Raw genomic sequence first — 22,393 nt, forward strand, 5'->3', positions numbered from 1 at the left:
TCGCTCGCGGTCACACACATGTCACCATGGCAATTAGCATGTCAGAGTGCGCGTGATTGACAGCTGCCACAGCTGCGATGTAAACAACAACGAGCGGCGCTGGTGGGGAAACCTGTGGCGTCGGAAGGCAAACAGTACGAGCTGTAGGCGCCTCTGTTGCACGTGGCCGTCATGAAAAATAAATGAGGCGTGGATCATATTTATTTATCTCTGCGGCCGCCGAAAACAACAACAGGGCCGATAAAGAGACTATTTATCTGTTTTAAAGGGCTGATACCAGCAACTTTGAGAGGACACATTATTCTCCATCATACAGGCCTAATTAATCACCGGTTTAATTTGATGTGATTTCTGCTCTCCGGCAGCACAGTTGATGCCTTCAGCTCATTACGGGAGAAACAATATGGCTGCCTGAGCTGCTCGCTATCAACAGAACATCACCGCACGTAATGAACAGCATATGTCACGCATGTAGAAGTAGGTCACCGCCTATGTGTGCTCTACGTGAAACACTAAAACAGTGTGTTGTGTTATAATTAGAAAAGATTTAGCTGTTTGTGTTGTATGTTTGAAAATAATAGACCATGACAGTACAAGGTGTAATAATCTACACTGGTATATTGAACAGCAACCCTCAGTTTCCTGTCTCCTAATGCAACAAGAAGCTACATAACAAGCTCTTAATCAGATATGATGAATGATTTCCACAATAACTTAATATCTACATGATCTTTACATTGTAATCATCACAAAAAAATGTTTGAGGCTTTTTTACTGACTTGAATCTTGACCAATCCAGTCCAATAAAACAAAGAAATGAGCTCGAAGGGAAGTTTGCTGGTTGTGTGAGTTTATGGCCCGACGGCCGGACCCATGAACACATTAACTGTCCCAAATGATTGCGATTATGATCAATAATCAATGAGACACACTGACTTTGCTTCAGATTCTTTTTAGGATGGCTAAAAGGATTGTAGCTGTGTGCATTACAGGGTTAATGTTTATTAATCTGACAAATTTGGATGTCAAATTTTACAAATGTGACTTCCCCCGAGCCATATATGATTAAGTTACAGCCAAATATATGACAGTAACACACATTTAAGAAGTTGGAACACGTGAATATTTGACATTTTTTGCCTTAAAACCCAAAATATCAATATATTTGCCAATTAAACCACTTTCAATTGACTAAAATTCACTATCAAGCATCAAGTATAGGGATCTCAGTCACACATGCGCCTTTAAATTGAGCCTGTAAGCCTCCTTACACATTGAAATTTATCTGAGAGCCATAAGATCTGCTTCCAGGAGCTCCATTTTATTGCCTGTTGATATGAGTCTGGCCCCTCGGCTGGACCGCTGCCGCCGAGCTCACATGTGACTGATGGCAGGTAGCTGGGAGGCGAGGCTGCGCTGTCTGGGCCGCTCCGCCGTTCAGCACACTCCACAGCCGAGCCCCCGCATCAATCACCACACCAGGCAGGAGTGGGATGCACTGCCGGGGCTATTTCTGGCTCTCCCCTGTCACACACACGAAAAATATGCATGCACACACACACACACTCACACGCACACACCTGTCTCAGGCTGTTTCTTCCAGCGTCTCTGTGAGGTGGGCACATTAACAGTGGCAGGCAGTAGCTGCAGCACGCTCCACCTGTCCTGAGGAGACGACTGCTGGGAGATGAAATCAGTTACCTGCCTCACGCTGCACCACAGTGCTCATTCGAAGCTGCACCAGGCAGATTTTCTATGAACGGATACACAACTGAGAACTCGAAAACGAGAGGCGCCAACACGGCGGAGCGTCTATCCTGCAGATTCATCCCCAGTTTGCCCAGATAAAATGTGCACCCATTTTCAGCTACTTTAAACTTCCACAAATATTGTATTTTTTACTCCACTGCATTTACTACATTTATCAGTTTTTAAATTAATATGTGGGAAAGTTGGACCATTTGTGTACAATATACAAATACATAACTTAAACTTGTGCTTTTGATATTTGAATATATTTCATATCAGATACTTTATGACTTTTCCTCAACTACCATTCGTATGTGTGCGTTTCACTTTTACCAAAGTAACATTTTTTGGCTACAAAATACAAAAACTTAACTCAGAACAAGCTGAAAAAGCAACACTGGCGACACACGATGAGAAAAACTCATGACCGGGGGAAAAGACACAGGGTAAACACGTGGAAAGAAGACAAAGGCGGGAAGTGTCGAGCTAAACATGACACATGAGGAGGGGCTCTTTCAACATAAAACGGGGATTAACTAAACTAAAACCAAGGACCGTGACAGAATTGGGGGATTATTTTACTGTAGGATCGTCATCGTTATCATTTAAATGTTAGTTATTTGCCTCAGTTTGCCCCCGATCATTGAAAAGGCAGCTTAAAAATGTTGCTTCAGTTCAGCACACCACAAAACCAAAAAATGTCAGCGCAAGTTACCAAAAGAAATTGGCCATAATGTGGTATTTGGCCAGTAATATTGAATATCACAGCTCCCTTCTGTCTGTTTTTTAACGAGACACGATGAAGTAAACTTGGAAAAATTAAATTTCATGGTGTCGGGGACCTTTTATCTATCAGAAAAACTAAAAAAGTGGTGGAGAAGCTGCAGAACATGATGGTGGCAACGTTAAAAAAACAAGTTGGAGTCTAAATACGCGGCTCCAAAGTCCTGAACACAGGTTCACGATTGCTGGATCGAGAGGAGCTTTTCAAGGCTGTCGCCGCTCAATCGAGGAGATTCGTGTAGTGCCACTTTAAATGCTTCGGTCTCTTCAGTGGAATTTGTTCGAGGAACTCGTTCTCTGAATGGTAACCTGGTAATTACCTTGTGCTTTCGAGCCCTGGCCGGCCTCTCCAAGGCTTTCACTGAGGGGCCTCCACTCTCAGACTAGAGAAAAAAAAAACAGCGCTCAGACCTCACCAAGGACCTTGAGAGACAGTCAGAAATAGCTCTCCTCTTTAAGACGAGTCCATTCGGCTGTGAGGAGCATCGCGATGACTGATGCTTCATTTAGACGCCGCCGCCGCCGCCGGCCTCGCCGCTAGATCTCACAGTCGGGTCACAAACACTTCACGGCGTGTCAAGTGTCAGCCGAAGCAGCGGCGCTATTCTCGGCCCCGCCGTCGTTTCTCGGGATTTCATAAGTCATTATCGTCTCTGTTTAGAAAAACACGTGTCGAAATAAGACCGCCGTGTAGTTTTAAGGGAGGGAGGAATGAAAATTAGAGCTTAATGTCAATGACCCAAATATGTTCACACAGAGGAGGAGATGGGATCTGATTCCCACGTGAAGAAGAATTAATGCTTCTGCTTTAATCATGCAAATAAGTCTGTTCTTAATTTAGATATTAATTATATCTTGTAATTTGGCAAACAGCGCACAAAGTCTGCCAAGGATGCCCCCTGACACCCCTCGGTGTTTCTCTCCCCCTCAGTCTGTTTCCTATCAGACTTTCAATCAGATGGAAGAAGCTTCGCTAATTTAATATCGAGTGGTGAGGAGCCGGAGTCAGGCTCGCAACTTAAATAATCAGACCCTCGTCCCTCCCACCGGACGTTTGATCCCGCTGAGTTTCGGCTACAGGCTCCACTTTTTGGTTCAGTATCGACATTTTTTAATTGCTTTCTATATTGCTGTCGTATCAGTCTCGCATTACAAGACAACGCGTTTGAAGTTCTTTAACAGGTTATTAAATCGACTGTCTTCCCTGTCGTTGATGTGTACGTTTGTTTCTCCCCACAGTGTTCGGCGATGCACGGCCATGGCTTCGTCCTGGACAAGTACAAGTGTCACTGCAAGAAAGGTTTCTACCACCCCAACAGAGTCGCCGTCAACGGCTTCACAAGTGAGTCACCTGGCTGATAACAGATAAGGTTTAGTCTTTATTACTGTTTCGTTGGATGATTGGTGCCTGCAGGGTGATTTAGTTGGTCACAAACCCCAAGAATTTTTTTAGTTTTTGCCAGATTTCTAACCTCGAACAACCTCAATCTGAATACTTTGTGGTGAAGGTACAGTTGGTGACTTTTGACATGTATAATAACAACTTTACATAATCAATAAGTGCCTGAAAGCAGATCAAGCCCCTGAAGGTAGCCAAGCTGTGCACTTGTAACGTCACGACTTTCCCCCGTTATCTTACACTGTGAAAGAAGTGGCTGTAAAGTGGTGGACACATTTTTTTGAGTGTCACCACCCTGCTGCCAAATGGCTTGTTTTAATTGTCAGAATTGGATCCGTTCGGTCCAATAACATTTGGAAAGTCGAGAAAAGCAGCACGCTTCAATCATTTAGTGGAGGGCTGAACTGGAAGTCTCTGTGTCCAGATTCTCCGCAACACGTACGCGAAGCCACTTCACAGCTTTTTCTGGAGCTTTTCCTCACTCAGTAGACACTGTTGATGAGAACCATGAGATGTGGTTGAAAACTCAAGAAAAGCCTAGTAAGTTGACCTTGAGTCACTGTTTGTTTTGATTGGAAATACTGAATTTAAACAACCTGAACTAGCAACATGGTTTTGATATTTCTCTCAAAATGTAAAACAAACCTACATCATATTCAAGTAGAGTTTGTCAGAAATGTGATTTATTGAGTGTTTTCATTTTATAAATGTTTCCCTTTCTTTCCAGTTATACGACATCAGCTTATAAGTGCTTTTTGAGGAGTGTAAAGGTTAAAAAGTTGCGTACCGAGTGTTAACACTTACAACTTGATTGAGGTATTGTGTGTCATAATTCAAACCCCGTCTTTGTCATCAAAATGTTTCATTTATCCACTTAGAAATAACAACTGGTGCTCCTGTACAGCCTTAATATGGCAAATACAAGGAGTGAAAAGTCTCTTTCTAATGTCGCTCAATCCTCGTGCCCGACGTTAATTATCAGATACTGAACAGGATTGGCCGCTCGTTAACCATCGCCTGACCTTCAGATGCATTTTAGACTTTGAACTCTCCACATTTCAGGCGATTTGCCAGGAATGGAGCAGATGTGCTCAAATCATCAGTCTGACTCTGCTTAAAAGTTGCGCATGTGTTGTACATCCATCAGCTCCTCCTAAAGAACAACATGTCCACCTTATATGTCCGGTTGTGTCTTCATTTTATAACTGCGGTAATGAACGAGACACGTGTCTGAAGGTTGAAGTAGCCTCAGTACCTGGGGAGGCTAATCAGGTTCAAGATGGGAAATATCTTTTTAATGGTAGTTACTTTTTTTCCCCAGTTTATTCTGTCTGCTGTGAGTTAATTAAAAAAGGCTTTTGCAGACACAGAGCCCCAGTGGTTTTCACCTGCCCTCCATCACTCTGCCACACTTTCATTTCGATCCACTCTCCCTCCCGTCTCGTCCTCATGCAGCATCTTCCTGTTTCCATCTCAATTTTACCCCTTTCTCTCTCTCACACCCCTAAAATATTTTCCCTCCTTGCACAGTAAAAAAGCTAAAAACAAAAAAAAGCAGCTCCCACGATGTCTTCCTCTCTGCCTGTGCCGTCTGCTTCTCCTTCTCGCGTGCGCACGTCTGCATGAAAGCTCGGCGTGTGTGCGCGCGTGTGCGAGCGCGCGTGTGTCTGTGACAACACAATAATAGAGAGGAGAGGCGAGCCTGTTAGCGAGGCGTAGTGCTGCAGTCTGGCCCACCATGGGGCCAATAACAAGCCTGTTAATCCACAAGGGGACATCCTTGACACTCCTTTGCAGAGAAAGCCAGTGCAACTCACTTTCCTTTGTCTCGCAGTGATCTTCCACCGTGGATGTTGCGTCTAAATACGTGGGAGAGGGAAGTTACTATAGCTGTTGCTGTCAGTCAGCTGCAGGAGAAACAAACGGATGAGAGCGAGCTGAAGGATGTGACTCATTGCTACGGAGATAAGTAGTCCTTTTGAAGGGATCAATGATGTGCAGAGTCATAGCTTTGAAAAATAGGCCAGTTTCTTTTTAAAGGCAAAATCCCTGCAAATCTCTGAGACAATGGCCGTTTCCAATAAAGCCTCCGTAAAAGCTCTGTATAAGTCCAGCATCCGTTATCTGTCCGACCATATGGACATCTCTCCGGGGATTTCTACACAAACAAATGGCTTGTTGTCGTCCCCTGGGTTTGTTTGGGTTTTTACCTAAGTTTACCCTGAGAAGGATTTCACCAGCAGGTTTTTTTTTTTTTTTTTTTAGCATTCACTGTCCATTGTGACCAAACTCCTCCACTAGATGCAGCAGCTCTTTGAAGCAGTTAGTGGTTTAACGGCTGGTTTATAGCTCGACCTCAGTGGTTAACCTCGCATGCATTTCCTTTCCCCATCTACAGCTTGAATCTTGTATAGTGTAACAGTATTTTCCCAACCCAGTCGCCAGAATAGATATCTTTATGTTGCAACTTTATGCTTCTCGAGGCTCTTATTTCTATTTTATGTGGCAATAACTGCGCTTATGATCTAATTAGGTTTAGGCTCTAAAACCACTCAGATAGGGTTCGGAAAAGATCATGTTTTGAGTAAAAATACCTGCTGCGGTCGTCAAAAATATCACTTTTTGCCGCCACAATCATGACTGGAAATTGTCCCAAGGCGTCCTGATGTGTCCTGCTTACAGATGTTGAAACGCTGACGTCCCTCGCAAAAACATCCAGCGGTTTCTCACTCCGAAATGTTGAAACATCATCAGAAAGAGTCGCGAGCGTCTTTGAATCATCGGCTAACGACAGCCTTGACAACAACACATTGACTGATTGACACACATGCAAACAAATCAGTGTTGAATCAGACGTAGTGCGGTTAACGCTTTATATTAAGGTCCTTTTAATAAATGTTCGTTAACAGCTATTAAGGCAGTTATAAACCCTATAAGATGCTTGTTTACATCAATAAGACGACATAAGTGTTAATAATAACATCACAAACATGTTTATTGTCTTTTTACTTGTTTGCTGCTTCACTATGATTAATACATATACTTTATTATGCATTTATTAACAGTTAAATATGCACTTATTGAATAATAATAAAGCTCTTCTTGGCTTTGGATTCAACAGCTGCAAAAATGATAGTTAATGTGACCAAGTGCATGATAAAGTATGTATTTAATCTGATTAGGTAACGAAACAATAACATAAAAGGTAAAAAAGGCTTTATTAATGTTAATTATAGCAAAATAAACACATTTATTGTTAATTGTAAGACGTTTATCAGCACAATTAAGACATTTGTTGTTGTAAACTGGGACAATTTCAGAGTTTTACAGATATTTGTCATCCATCTTGAAACTGTGAGGAAGTCACTGTAGTCTTGGGTTGTATTTTTACCATTTCAGCCGACCTGCCCCGTCTTTTTCCCTCCACTCTGTCCTTGTCATGACTGAGTCCTGGCATGTCCTCTGTGTGCTTTCTCCCGCGGACGCCGCAGCTATCAGCCTTGTATGATATGCCGGTGACTGAACAAGGTGCGGCAGTGTTGACTTTTCATGTTCACACATATAGATCCATCTCTCTGGTGTTGACACAATGTCGATGAATCCTTGTAAGGTCAGATGGGGATAAGCGTATATATACTGAGGGAGATTCAGTCCGTCATAGAAGCACTTCATCTCTTTTATCTTTTGATACTGGTCTCAACAGATCCGGAGGAAACGTCTGTAGCAAGGAAATGTCAGAAGATGACAGTTACCGCACCTGAATATGTTCTCTGTGTCGTGGAAACATGCTGGACAAAATCTGAACTGACAAGATGTGATACTTCTGAAATAACATAGGCCTTTTAATAGGTTGGAAAAATTATTATTTTTTCTATAGGCAAAGATTTAAGATAGACAGATAGACCGTTTATCAACTACTTTCAGCTAACAATTTCAACTGTTAATCGATTAGCCTATTTTTAGCTAATATTTCACCCCTCTTAACCATCTAATTTTAGCTTTTTGCTAACATTTTACCTTTAAGGTTTAGCTCTTATACATAGTCAGCCTTTTTTCATTCCTTTCAAATATTTTTTACTTTTAGTAAACAATTTAAATTCTTTATCCTCTAGCCTACAATTAGCTAACAATCCCAACCACTTGGATATAGCAAACAAAGTAATAAACAGTGGTTAAACTTGTAAATAATGTTACAGACTGATTATAAACCTAGCTCCCCGCTGAATAAAGCACAAAAGTGATCTAAATCGGGTTGATCAGCGTGTTGATCGATGCTAACGACACACGGTTTACTGGGTCGGTTGCTGAGATTTCTTGCCTTAAATATCAGAGATTAAACTTTATTTCTTAATTAATCATGTTTTTGACAGAGATGGGGAGAAAAGGGAAAGCTGCAGACAGCGGTCCCAATGCAGACGAGGGGTCGTCCAGCGACTGCCTGCCGTGTCAGGAGGGCTGCGCCTTCTGCAAAGACGACACCCCCTGCGTGGCCCGAGAGGACGGCGCCCTCCGCATGGCCGTGCTGTCCTTCCAGTGTCTCTGCTTGCTGATCGTCTTCGTCAGCATGATACTCATCTATCACTTTCGCAGGAACAAGGTATGTGTACATACTTATAACAAACATTCACCTACAGAGTTTAATCCATGTATTATTTTTTAATTTAAATAGTTTGTGAGTGATTAGTGAGCTGTTGGACAGGCGCTGTAATGGCGACTTAACTGAGATTGTTTGACGTTAAAGCTCTGTTTCTCTTTTATATTATTCCACAATTCAAATCTAAATAATCTTAAATATTCTTACAGTCAGCCACTTAAGATTTTAGTGAGTGTTTAAAGTTTTGAAACCTCAGCAATGTATAAAAGTAAAAGAGGGCTACGCACATTCACTTCACAATGACAACATCACACCAGTTAACCTGTTTGATGTTTTCTGGGCGGTGCGGTCATCAAAGCCCCTTTGGATCAATACACCAGTGATGTGGCTCCGTATGTGGGTGGTCACAATAAAGCTTTGAAATCATTTCAAACAGCTCAGACGCCACAGATCAACTCGACATCAGCAAACCTGGACTGTGACCAGCGTCCATTACCCTCCATGTAAATACAATAAATAAAGAAATAAAATATAAAGAAGATGCAAAAATTGCAGCATGTGATAGTTGACAATCGTAACAATTACAACTGAATGTAGCTGTCGACACTCGTGGACAGATTGGCAAAATCCTGTTGCGTTTATCAAAAAAAAGGACCCAACTTCAAGACGCCAAGGAAGGCACGCTGAAAAACTTTAAAAAAAAAACCCAGCTCAAATCAAAAGTAAAGAAGACATGCAACAAAATCAGGCTGATACCAATCCATGAAAAAGAAAATGTACAACCTGAATTAACTAATAAAAGAGGTGAGCGCAGAGAAAAAAGACAAAGACAGGAAGTGTGAAGCAAAACGTGACACAGGAGGAGACCTTTCAACTTAAAACAGGAAATAACTCACCTGAAACTAAAGAAGAAGTGCCGAGCTCGGTTTAAAAGAAAGTTTGGGATAGTAGTAAATTATTTACCGAGTTTACTTTCTGAACTTTAGAAATCCTCCGAGCCTCTGGTTGCTCCTGTCAATTAATTCCCTTAATTGAAGTCTTTGTCTTGAGCTTCAGACATGCGAGGATAAGCCTGGAAGATTCACCACCTCCCTGACAGCCTGAACATCCGGCCGCTCTATCTGCCGCACACCTGAAGTCTCCGCCATCGTCTCAAGCAGAGCTGAACAAAAGATCGCTCCCATTAATAAAGCAGATGAAACTTTGAGATACTCCAGGGCTTTGTCATAATTATGTAATCCCCCTTTTATATAATCTCCATTTATTCTTATCAAACTAAGTTTAAGAGCTTTAGTTTCAAAGCTCCTCACAGACTTTCTGATGAATTGAAAACGATTAATTTCTCATAAACAAATAAGTTCATTCAGGTTACATGTTATTGAACAGGATAAACATCCGTCTTCTGGTCTACAGAGCTGAGGTTTTCGTTTTCTTTTGAGTGCCACAGATGCGCTCCGCTCTTTGACGTGATGCTCGAGGGGGGCTCTCAATTATAGGACGATATGTTTGTTAAATATCCGACACAATAGGTGCACACAAAGTGGCTGGAAATTGTGAACCCTTCCATGAAAAAGTCCTCGAGGCGAAAGCTTTCACTTCACTTTGTTCTCTTTCAACCAAGACAGAAGAAAAAATGCTCCACTCCTCCTTTTTCAAACCCTCCTGGAAGATTCGTCCTGCTGCTTTAGACTCGTTTTAACCTCCCGGGCATTTTTAAAAAGCTTTATTCAAAACTCTACTTCAGCTTGGTACAAAGGAAAGAGGGATTTTTTATTGGAATTTAGAGATTTTTTGACGTTTTAATTACGTAAACCAAGAACATACAATAAATCACTTTCTATCCTTAACTTGCAATTTTCCTTCCAGAGGATGGTCGTGTTATTTCAAATGTGACTTTATCTTGTACATACATGAGTGAAAATGAAAGTTAAAGCTGCTGTAATCAATATTTTTACATCAGCAATGGATCAAATAACTGCATGTTACATAAAAATTGTATTCTATGGTGTATAACGCTGTGCTTATGGTCTGGTTAGGTTTAGGCAAAAAAAAAAAAAAACACTTGGAAATACCTGCTTTGTTTCCTAAAAATTAATTTATCTTGTAATATATGCAAAAATATATATTAAGTAATAGATTTTTAGATATATATCAGTATAAATTACCAATGTTTTATCAAAATGTACATTCAGTCCTTGTAATATATTCTTACAGCAAAATGTTTGGCACGTATGTCAAATTCATGTGGACTATTGGATAATGTGGATATTAAAAGGGGCAGTACGTAGTTTTGGAGAAGAAATTAAAGCATAATTTCAATATTTACAATAGTAATGAGGTAATAATATAAACTTAGAAATATATGTCTTTTCCATAACTGAATAAACAGGCTCTTTAAAAAAGGTGGCAGGGTCCGCCACATATAAACAGAGTAGTTGTGTTGTCCTTTAAGGTTTAGACATAAAAAAAAACTCTCTTCTGATTAAAATATCTTCCCTAAATCTACATATTGCACCTTTAAAATGTATTTTGAATATAATTTAATAATAAAATATAATCATTTTTTCAGTATATGTCAATATATCCTTGTTCTGTGAGGGTAACGTTGCTCCATGTCAGCTGAAAGTGCTGACGCGTTCCCCATAGCGACTTAAAAGAAAATCCTAAATGCCCCCAAAAATCTTTAATTAATGCAGGTTTCAGTAAATGATGCATAAATAAGTAGTTTAATAACGGGCGTATCTCTCTTTCTGGCAGAGTATCAGAGCATCCGGTCTCGTCCTACTGGAGGCCATCCTGTGTGGAGCTCTGCTCCTCTACTTTCCGGTAAGCCTGAGACACTCGCTAGTTCCTGTGCATCTGCGTATGTGTGTGTGTGTGTGTGTGTGTGTGTTTGCGTACACGTGCACGACTCCTTTCATGTGCTCATTTCTTGACGTGTTTGCTGATAATCCTCGTGCCATGCTCCTTTGAGCCGAAAACAACAATCTTCTCCTTGACTGAAGGTTGGCATTCAGTCTGACCTTCAGTTCACACTGTCGCTCGTTCATCTCAAACAGAATCGGAGCTCAGAACAAAGTTTCGTATCTGCGGCGGCTACAGAGCACGATTGTTTGCCGTCGTCAGATAGTACGAACCTCGGTGCACAAATCACAGCGTTTGTGGGGGGGTTTTTGACAGCTGCACGGAGCTGTGATAAGCAGGGTGTTCACAGCCAAGGTGTGCGTGTGATATAACGGGAGCGACAGAGACAAACATCCCGGGGCTGGTTTGGTTGACCCCCCCCTGCTAACTGTACACAGAGCTGGCCAACCAACCCAGCAGCCTGTCAACACGACCATCTGTTGACCAGGCAGCCGCTCGCGCCGCTTCATACAGACGGCACTCATTCAGACAGAGTAAACTCCTTCACCCTCTAAGACTTAAATCAAGTCTCAAATCTTAATTCACACTCGTGGCTTTTATTCGTCTGGGACTTGTTCAGCTTCTCCATCAAACTGGTCACTTAGATTAATATATTTGTAATGTTCAAGCTCATGATCCTACTCCACAAAACTGGAGGGTGCAGGTGTTGTGCTTTGTTTCTTCCGACTTGTTGTCGGTTGCGACCGGCGTGACGGTGCATCGAGTGCTGCAGGGATGACAATTTTTTGAAGGCTAACCTGGAAGTTAGTATCAAAACGGTTCCCTCGACAAAAGGCTTTGATTTTGGATTATTGCAGTTAATTTTTCAACTTATTTCAGGCTGTTAACCAAAAACCCATTGACTTAAAGACAGGGAAACCACAATTGCAACGATACTCATTTATTTCTGGGTTTTAGGACTCGTTCCTGCGGCACCACCACATACTGAGACAAAGCGAGAACAGAAAAAGGATTTAAGAAGCACTGCATTGTATCACATTTGTATGATAACATAATATAATAATGTCAATAATACAGTTATTTTCAATATCTGTATATTGCAACACTCCTAATTTGGTATATGAAAGTCTAAATATATCACCTTGGGTTTTGGAAAACTATTATGGGGCATTTCTTTAACTATTTTCTAATATTTTATTGACAAAGATATAAATTAATTGAGCAAATGATTATAAAATGATCTTATAATGGGAATAATCATTAGTTACAACCCTTACCTTACCTGCTATGACATAAATATCTTTCTTTTTTAAAATGACGATCGACAAGACAAGAATCTCATCGATCAATACATATACCACATGTTTATATTGATAAAACTTTTCATGCTAGCTCTCATAAAGTTTTACTGACTGACAGAGTCCTGCAGGCAGAGCAGTAGGTGGTGAGAGGTGAAAGTGTGTGCAGAGGAAGTGTTGTATAAGCATGCGGCGGCTAAAAATAGCAGATGTCTTATTATAGAGGAAACAATCAATGAAAACAACATTGTTCAATTTTTGACTTTCGGGATTTGGTTTTCGTTTGTTTCCTTTGCGAGGAAGAAAAAAAAAACTCCAACGAGCTTCATGCAAGACTGAGAACAAACAGTGTAACAGAGCGTCAGCACGCGGAGACAATAACTTATAATCAGTGAAAATCAATCCGTGTAATTTGCGCATCAATTAAACGAGAGATTCATTGTTTTCCAACTTGTGAAGCACCTCATTACTCCCGCAGATGACCAGACTCTGTCCGACACCCACGTGCCATTGATTTACATGAATCTGCCGTTATGTCTTCCTCGCGGGCGCTCGGGGGCATCGGCTAATTGCAATTTACTTGCAATCATGTGCAGCTATATGCTTAGCGAAGCAATGCGGGCTAAATGTAATTAAAGCCAACTGATTTAGAGCCGGCTAATCAATGCAATTTGCTGCGACAAGGTCCTGGAAAGTAATAATGTTTGAAATTTGCAGAGTGAAAGCGAGCTGGGAGTACAGGTTATTGGTTGGTGATTCTGTATCCAGCTGGTGTAGCGATGATGGCACCGGCTGCTAAAAATAGACCGCTTATAAAAAGATTCCTACAAAGGGAAGTTAACTTTGTAGCTCGCTCTTTTTAAATCCTCCCCTCCTTTTTTTTTTCTCTCTCAACGCTTGATTGAAAATTCACTCAGATTATTCTGGTGCTGTGATGCTGAAACGGTCACCGTGAAGCAGGACTTTGATAAAACATCTCAGCCCGATCATGTGAAAACGGCATCTTCTCTGCACGGCTCTGTTGCGGCACGCTAGATTGATCTCCACCCTGATGCATTTCCATGTCTCCCCCCCCACCCCACCCCCACCGCCCTGCGAATCCCACATGAGCCGCGGCTGCGAGGGTGAGACGCATCACTCCCAATCTAAATATAGATTCAGAAATATTCTGCCGCCGCTGCTGCTTCTATTTTAAATAATTCCACTGTTATTAAGCAGCGGGAGATGCATCTCATCCTGCTCCCGTGGCATTCGACTTTTGTGGTGTAATGCAATTCTCCCCCCACCACCGCCACCTTTCTCTCCCCCGAGTGTGTCACATGCAATAACTTCAGCCTCCCCCCCCCCTGCTTTGAAATGAAAGGGGGAGGAACAGGGAGTGCAAAGGAGGAGAGAGGCAAAATTATGGCAGTGCCAAAGCCGGCTATTTCCGTCTGGCTGTGGAGATGAGAGAGCGGACACGCATTTACGATTCACAATGTGATCCCTGGATTAGCTTGCCAGCCCTGCGTTTGTCTCTTCGCAGCGTCTTATTGACGCTGCTGGGGAGGCTTAGATCGGGGGGGTAAAGCGACAGAGCTTGGATTACGATTGCTACTTGTTTATTTTTCAGATGCCACCATCTTCTCGAATCAAATCAAAGCCAGCAGTACATTCAGACAGGAGGGGGATGTATCGGAGGTGTTGCATTTCTGGATCCACCTGGCCTCCGTCTGTCTGAAGGCACCCTGATACTTCACAATAACGAGGAAAATGCAAAAAGACGATTAATTGAACGTGATTTTACTCGTCCAAACTGCAGCTCAGGTGTCACATGATATCTTGCAAAAAGAGAGAAGAGATGAAACAATGAAATCTTTTATCACTTCACAGTCGGTTGCCTTGGTTTATTTTTGTCATTTTCTTCCTCTAATTCCTACAAAAAGTGCTAGAAAACAGGTTAAGGCAGGAAACACTGCAGCAGAAAACCTTCCCATGCCTGACCACCATCACTGACAAACCTTAATCACGTGGATACGCACAATATTGTAACCATGACAGAGGAAGCTGCCCCACATATTAACTAAGTAGTCGCTTTTGCACCAGAATCCAACCAAACCACATCATAAAGTGGTTCTGCAGCAGCGTCCGATCAGGAAACTCCTCTGTGTGTGATTCAACAGGACACTTACAAACAACATATTTGGCTGCATGGCTAAATGAGCAGGTGGTTCCTGTCTAACAGCAGTTAAACTCTGTAAATCGCCTCTGTACTGGATTCCCTGTCGTCAGACCGCCACAGCTGGTGTCAGATTTTGCGTTCGGCCTCGACACCGGCGTATTCACTTGGAGCCCGGTACAGATAGCCACTGTTAGCGGTTACTTGAGCAACAAGTAAAGCCATCTGTTCCTCAAGAAAAGTTTAAAATTGAAGATAGACTGATGGCTTGATATTATTGGTTGAAATTCAATGCAGAGCTTCATCTAAACTCATGACTAAAGCTCTTCTGGAGGCCCAACATCTTATTAAACACCTTATGTTGCTTTGTCCTGTAATTTGTGACCCATTTGTAGCGTTCTTAATCCTCAACTATCAGCTCTGCATTAGGAGAGCACACAGTTTTTTCTTGTGTGTGCACAAATGTTTGAAATTTGCAGATGGCCTACTGTTGAGCTGCGGGAACCGACTGAGTTAATTAGCTCCAGTCAAACTTTGGATGTACTTCCTCTCCTCTCTGTACTGCTATCACAATCTGTCTGAAATTTTTCATGCCCGTACAAAAATGTTAAAATACTGTCGGGGGCATAAAAGGGCCAAGAAATCAGGTTTCTCCAGCAGAAATCCCTCATCCTCGTTAAAGAAGCCTCTCTTTTATATTATCTGCATAAAGCTGACATTAACAGCGACTTCCCTGCATGTAAACACGCCGCGTGAGGACACATGAGACTTATTCTCCCTTCGCTGCTTCCTGCCCATCTGTGTGTGCAGCAGTGCAGGCCGCCCCAGAGACGCCGCTCGTTCCTTCCCTCCCATGTTCTCCCCTGCGAGACATGTCACGCCTCCTGCTCTGCTGCTTATGCATTCAGAAATGTTAACTCACATGTAAAAGTAATAATCTGCGAGTTTTCTATTTATAATGTCCGCGACACCATGTGTGCTAAGCATTTGCTGCTGTGGGGACGACGGCCTTGTTATTTAAATTGATTAAAACGATTATATCGGAAGACTTTCTGCTGTAAATGCATAAAAAATAAAAGTTGGATTCACAAGTTCACGCTATCATCAAGATATGTGCTACTGGCCAAACCAATCAGCGTCCTCTGAAGAACATAAGGCAGCTACGGGTGTAGTCTGGGCGTGACGACCTGCAAGAGAAGCGTAGCTGCTTTAGCATCTGTTATATCAGAACTGGATAGAATATTTCATTGAAAGAAAAACAAAGAACAGCGCTGAAGGCTTTTCTCGATGAAAAGGATGTTTTCGCTCTTCTCTCGACTGGTTTCAGTAGGAGTTTGTGTCACGATCTCGGTTTTTTGCTTTGTTGATTTCCTGTTTTTGTTGTAGTTTGGCAAACAAGGTGAGGACCCAAATGCAGACAACACACGGGTCTCGGGAAACTAAAACGAGTCACAATGGAAAGAAAAGCAAAGTACAAATCAGTGAAAACTCAAGGAACAAAAATCATAAACATACGAGACACTGGTGGGGAACACAGGGTGGCATCATGGGGGAAGACAGGACGAACTGACAAAGACATGAGGGAGAACAAAGACTATATACAGACACACCAACGAGGGGATCAGGTACAGGTGGAGAGAGGCGGGAAAAGGACAGGTGAAGGAACAGGAATGGAAAAACACTGGAAGAAGGAACTGAAAAGCTCCACGTGACACATGAGGGCAACATTTTCAAAATAAAACAGGAAACAAGAGAACATAAAAACAGTTTTATTTTGTAGTTGAAGCTCACCTGTTTCCCTCTCGTGTACCTGGTGTTTTTGGAGCCATACATATGGAGCTTCAGCCTGTTTTCTGACTTTGGATTTCGTAAAGCAGCGTACTCTATCAAAGCTCTCCTTTTGTTCTGTTACCTGCCTGACTTCATCTTCAACTTCATCATGTTTCATCCGGGACAGTTTTGACTGACTGCCGGTGGCAGCGCTCTAATATTGTTGATGTTATTGGTTTTAATTAGCCCGTGACAGACAGATGGTTCATCAAATCGTCTGCCAAGTATTTTTTGAAGGCACCTGCCCCCTTTTTTCCAAACAGTTTTTAGCGGCACCTTTCCAGATGGTTCTGTTTAACAAACCATCTGGCACGTCAAGCGAACTAGTTTGAGCAGGTGTTTCGATTCCAATCCTGAGGAGTGTTTGCCCTCGATTTTAAGTATGTTTAATGGCACTAAAGCATTTTTACAAAGATGTAGTCTTCCAGCAGGTACACAGCTTGTAAGTACATTTCTAAAAACACTCATATCAGCGTTATATAAAGATTTACATGACCATTTTTTGCCTTGCCACCTGCTGAAGTGAAGGGTTTGGTTTTACATACAATCCCAAAGAGTCAGTTGGGAACAAAATCCAACTTTCTTTCAAAAACAAAAGGAAAATTTTGGTTATTGTTTGACGAAAACCAACGTCAATTGCTGGTAGGGAGACAGAAGTAAAACCACGGCGCCAAAGTCACAAAAACCGAGGCTCATCATCCACCCAGACCTCCACGCTGAGAGGTTTTGTAGTTTCTGATATGCCAATATAAAATAATGACTTGCATCACTCCACTTTCTGCTCGTAACCCAATCTTTATTTAGGGGCAGAGTGGGGAGCTTCAAGTCAAAACTTTTCAAACCGGTGACCTTTGGGTGCGATTCCCCCGTCCCGCGTTCCCTTCTCTTTCCACCTGTCCGATCTCAGCATCGTCTCGGTGCCAAGCTGGGCCAAGGTGCCACCTCAGCCCAACTCAGGGCTTTGCCGTTGCGTGGCAGGCAGGCAGGGCTTCACAGCACATCAGGGGGCTAATGAGAACCAGTATGGCCAGGGGATAATGTGTCCTGACCTGACAGGCCATGAAACACAGTCTGCCAGCCATTTCTCTCCCCTTGCTCTGCTCTGCCTTCCATCCAAGCTGTTCTGACACTTTCAATCTGACTTAAGTGAATCTGGAGGGTTGCTGTTTGCATTTCCAGCCGTGCCTTCGTACCCTCGCTTCCCTCCTTGCTTTCTGCAAAGTGCTGTCGAGTCTCCCAAAACATACGGCGGCTAAGTTGAAGTTGAGGATGCGCGGCTGCAGCTGGAGTGTTCCTGAGGAAAAAAACGAAAGGTAGCATCGCCACATAGGTTATTCCCTCTCTGATATGTCCCTTTGTGCAGAAGCACGATGGGAAATATCTCTCGGGATCTTACTGGTGATGAGGAGAGAAGGGAATTGTAGGAGGCGAGGGAAAGCCAGCTCCGGTCTCGACTGTGCAGAGGCCGAGCTGGATGTAATTTACACTCGGCCCACCTCAGGGAGAGGCGGGAGGAGAAGAAACCATTACCTCCCTCCAGAAAGCTGCCCTTCCCATGTGGCACCGAGTGTCGGCTTTCATATAAAAATGGATCCATTGCTATTACAACACCCCACCTCCCCTCTGCTCCCACCTCCCACTCTCTCGTACTGGAGGTGTTTTTGTAGATTAGGAAAAAGGAAGGAGATGAGCAGGAGATGATGACCAGGAAAAGCGAGGCATGGGCGGACCGGATGGCTGTCACTATTTCATGTCAAAACATTAAAAGTAGCACGAGAGCTTTGTTGTGACAGGATGATTCCCGAGGCTGCGCCATCCCATTCTCCACTCAGATGGAGACAGACGCACTAAATGGCTGAAAGTCATTTCTCTCCCCTTTAGCTGGTGGCAGTTTCCAAAGAAACTGTGATAACAAAAGGCTGGAAATTCAGCACCGTCTGTTCTTCTGACTGGAACCGGCTAACATTTTCTGCTCTTCAAATCTAAAACACTGATTTGTTTTTACAGCGTCATTGACAGATGACTAATATATGATATTTTATTTTGGCATTTTCATTTCAGTAAGTGCTCCATTAGTACGAGTTTGCTCCTCTAGACGTCATAGCTGCCAATTCGAATAATAATTCACCATTCAAACCATCATTTTAAAGTTCTGCCGTCTAACAGAGGCACAATTCAAACCATTTGGGTCGCGCTATCAGGGTCCTAACTTCATTAAGTTCTGACCGCATTGATTCAGAGATATTAACAAAATGAGCACACAAGAGTCGACACTGCAATCTCCCAAAAGTCGCTTTATGGCACGAAAAGGGAACGCGTTTAATCCTACAGTGGCTGAGTGGTAAATGATCATCTTTTTGACGCAAATTCACGATGTTACTAAGCTAAAATACTTTCTCACTGGAGTTGAGCAGCCAGCATTAAACAAGTCCATTCAACAAGCAACTCTTGTTTAATGGACTTGTTGCCCTTCATGCTGCTTCTGCTCACCTCCTCCGTTGCAGCTATGACAACTACTACAGCCACTAGAGGACAAGGCCTGACAAGAAACCTAAATACGGGTCGTAATAAGCTGCTTTCATGCATCTGTGTTGGTGGAGACCAAAAACAGAGCTAAAAGGAGAATGAATATTGGCTTTCCCATTCAGCATATGGTCAGAAACGCAGCTCAATATGCTTCATGTTCTGGCCACAACCAGAGCTGATCACGGCCATATAGACAATGCTCGCGGCTCCACCAGAAGGATCCCAGAAGTGGACCGAAGCCTCATGAAGCTGCACAGGGCGGATCGAGCCAGACAGGGAGTCAGACACAGGAAGAGCGTAGAGCAGCCGGTCAGTTTTCAAAATAAAAAACCCTGTGCAGACACGGGATCTTCAGCACAACAAAGTTGGAAATAGAAACGATAAAATAACTTAAAACAGACGAACGAAGGTTTAACTATGTAGCTTACTCACCCGTAGTAGAAGCACGAGATTGCATTGAAGCTGCGTGGAGGACAGAACAAAATCACAACACACAGGAGGCGCCAGCCAATTTAACACCGATGTTGTGTTACAGCTTGTTTCACTGCCCCCAAGTGGCAAAAAAATCAATTAAAGCAGGTTTAAGAAGCCGAAACCACATTTTTGAGCTTCAGTTCAATCCCTTCATATATAAAAAACATGTATTCAATTCCAGTGTGTACATTTAATATATTAAAGCAAAAGAGTGGATGATGCCACACATGTACTTACTGAGTGCGCAGTTTGTCCGTTCATCATCAAACATCAACAGAAGCAGTTAAGTAGGTAGTGTAGATAGTGTGTGTAGGAACATATGATATTGTTATTGAATGCAGTAAACTCATTTCACAGCATTGAGGGAGAGGTCTGACATCCTATGTGATCGATACCCTGTGGGACCCTGACCTTCACGGTGGAAGGGGATCAATCCCTGAAGCTCTCAACCTCTGCATCGACCCTCGTGTGCACACGCGCATTTGCATTTTTATTGTCTGCACATTACAACTTAATTACACACTGCTGCGTTTTGCTGCTCTTTCGCTAACTGCATTAGTCCAATAAAAGAATCCACCCACTTTCTTTCTTTTTTTCTTAAGTGTTATTTGCTGCATATCTCCGGTTTGCCCTGCAGCGAGAGATAATTATCTAAAGCGGTCTAGCACAAAATTATTTGTGTACGCTCTGTGGTGCATCCAGTAGGGCGTCATGTTGTGGTTGTGGGTGTGTTTCCATTCTCACATGGAGCCTTTGGGGACTGCAGAGTGGCAGACTTTGTGTTTTCATGGTATTAAAGTTAGGCTGCAATCAAAAGCCAGGTGAAAAACCTGCGGTCATGGAGGGCATTCGTGGTGTCGGACGAAGCGTGAACCCACCGAGACGTCGAGACCTTAATGAAGCCTCGAGTTTACGGCTGTCGTCATCTTGGTTTTGTTGGAGACAGAAGAAAAGTTTAAACCCCGTCTACGTTAAATAAAAAGACGTTCAATACCGTTTGAATGAAGCCTGAGCTTGACGCTCTGACGATTCCCTTCATCTTCACCCACATCAAAAGAAATCCACATGACCACTCGATAAAGTTGAACGGTGTACTTCAACAAAAGAAAATGTGGTGCAGTAGATTCGTCCATTTCAAAAGTTATTATTTACTGAAGTCAGTCACTAGGAAATGATAATCATAGTTACCATTATTTTGCATAGTTACAAATGCAAAATAAGTGACATTTCACACATCTTAAACTAAACTATCCGCACATTTTAAGACATTTAAACTTATTGTATTGCTGTAAATATGAACTGTGAGAATATCAGCATGCAAAAATGTAAATATTCTTTCCACTTGCTTCTTAATCCTTGTACATTTCTGTTTAATGAATTAACTTAAAGTATTTAAAAACACACTGTATTCAGGCTCAGCTGTTTTTTACTGCTACAGCATAACTTGGTCAGGCTTGACCGGGGCTTATGGTGGCTAATGTTAGCAAGCTTTGGGAAAAATTGCTGTGTTTCTGAAATCACTGAGTCGGTTTATAACTTCAGTAGTTCACATCAATTAATTAAACACCAGATAACTACTTATAATTACTTATTTACCAAGAAAACAACGGACACAGGAAGTTTTAGTTTCATCCTCACAATTTCACCGAGGTTAAGTCAAAAGCCCAAAACTCCTCATACATAAAAGACTAAATACAAAGGTACTTGTGTGATTTTATGCTGTTTTGACTGGAGATGGGAGTTTATTTTCACAGGGCTTTTAAAGGAGCTCTTGGGATTGTTTTTGTAAACAAACAATCTTAATGTTTACATTCAGTTTTATTCAGCAAAACCAATGTGTGTGTTTCCTCGAGGCCACACAAATGCGTCGAATGCATTTCCTACACAAAAATAGAAAAATGTTGAAGCTTGCATTGTGTTACTGTCGAGCAGCATCTGTCTTTGTTGGTGCTCAGCTGTGCTTCTCCCCATTTCTCTCACGCAAAAACTACACAGGCTTTATTTCAAATATTGACTCTGCCAGAATATCTTTGAAGTTTTCTGTAAACCTGTGTGTATGTTTTAATAATGTATGATTATACTTGTGTGATACAGCCATCTATCCTTTCTATAAAACATTCAGACAAGAGTAAGAAACAACAACTTTCCTGAACAGAAACAGTTCTGGTCGTTGGAAGAGAAGCAGCCTTCTCCCTCCCTCACAAATAAATTCAACAGGTGGAGAGCGATAAATTATTGAGTGTCGATACGACAACAGAACTGAAGAAAGAGATCCTCACCTCAGCACAAGGCAGGAAATGTCTGGACAAAAAGTTACAACCAAAATCACAATTACTCTTTTGTGTTCCCGGCTGGTTAAAGCACCAAAATGCAACTTCCTGGAGAAAGATAGTCGATTGTCGAGTCTCATCCTCGGGTCGTCAAATAGCCGACTGACACTTTGGGTTGGTAGCTCGGGTCAAACACATCAGTTTTGGACGACCTGGGGATGAGACTTATAACCAACTATCTTTCTCCGAGGAACTTAACAAAGAAGGAAGGATCATTACGTCACCAGAATCTTGCTTTGGGTCCAAACTGTGGTGACACGTTGTTCCTTTTCTTTAAGTCTGTGTTGGAAAGGCTCGTGTTTGTGCTGCTAAGTGCAGTCTCACCAGCAGAAATCATCCCTGTCAATCATCTCTGTGAAGTGTAGTCTTTCCATTTTCTGGAGGCGT

General features: G+C 42.3%; 1 protein-coding gene across 2 annotated transcripts in view; it reads left to right on the plus strand.

Annotated features, from left to right (window-relative positions):
- Nucleotides 1-22,393, plus strand: part of gpr158a (G protein-coupled receptor 158a) — a 72,744-nt gene that overhangs the window by 28,765 nt on the left and 21,586 nt on the right. For both annotated transcript variants that reach the window (XM_084340600.1, XM_084340601.1), the window contains exons 3-5: nucleotides 3,772-3,874; nucleotides 8,302-8,528; nucleotides 11,283-11,351. In XM_084340600.1, the coding sequence (XP_084196726.1) occupies nucleotides 3,772-3,874; nucleotides 8,302-8,528; nucleotides 11,283-11,351 (399 nt within the window). The remainder of the gene's footprint in view (nucleotides 1-3,771; nucleotides 3,875-8,301; nucleotides 8,529-11,282; nucleotides 11,352-22,393) is intronic.

Source organism: Pagrus pagrus (genome assembly GCF_965226575.1).
Source record: "Pagrus pagrus genome assembly, chromosome: 20".
In the NCBI taxonomy this organism is placed as follows: Eukaryota; Metazoa; Chordata; class Actinopteri; order Spariformes; family Sparidae; genus Pagrus; species Pagrus pagrus.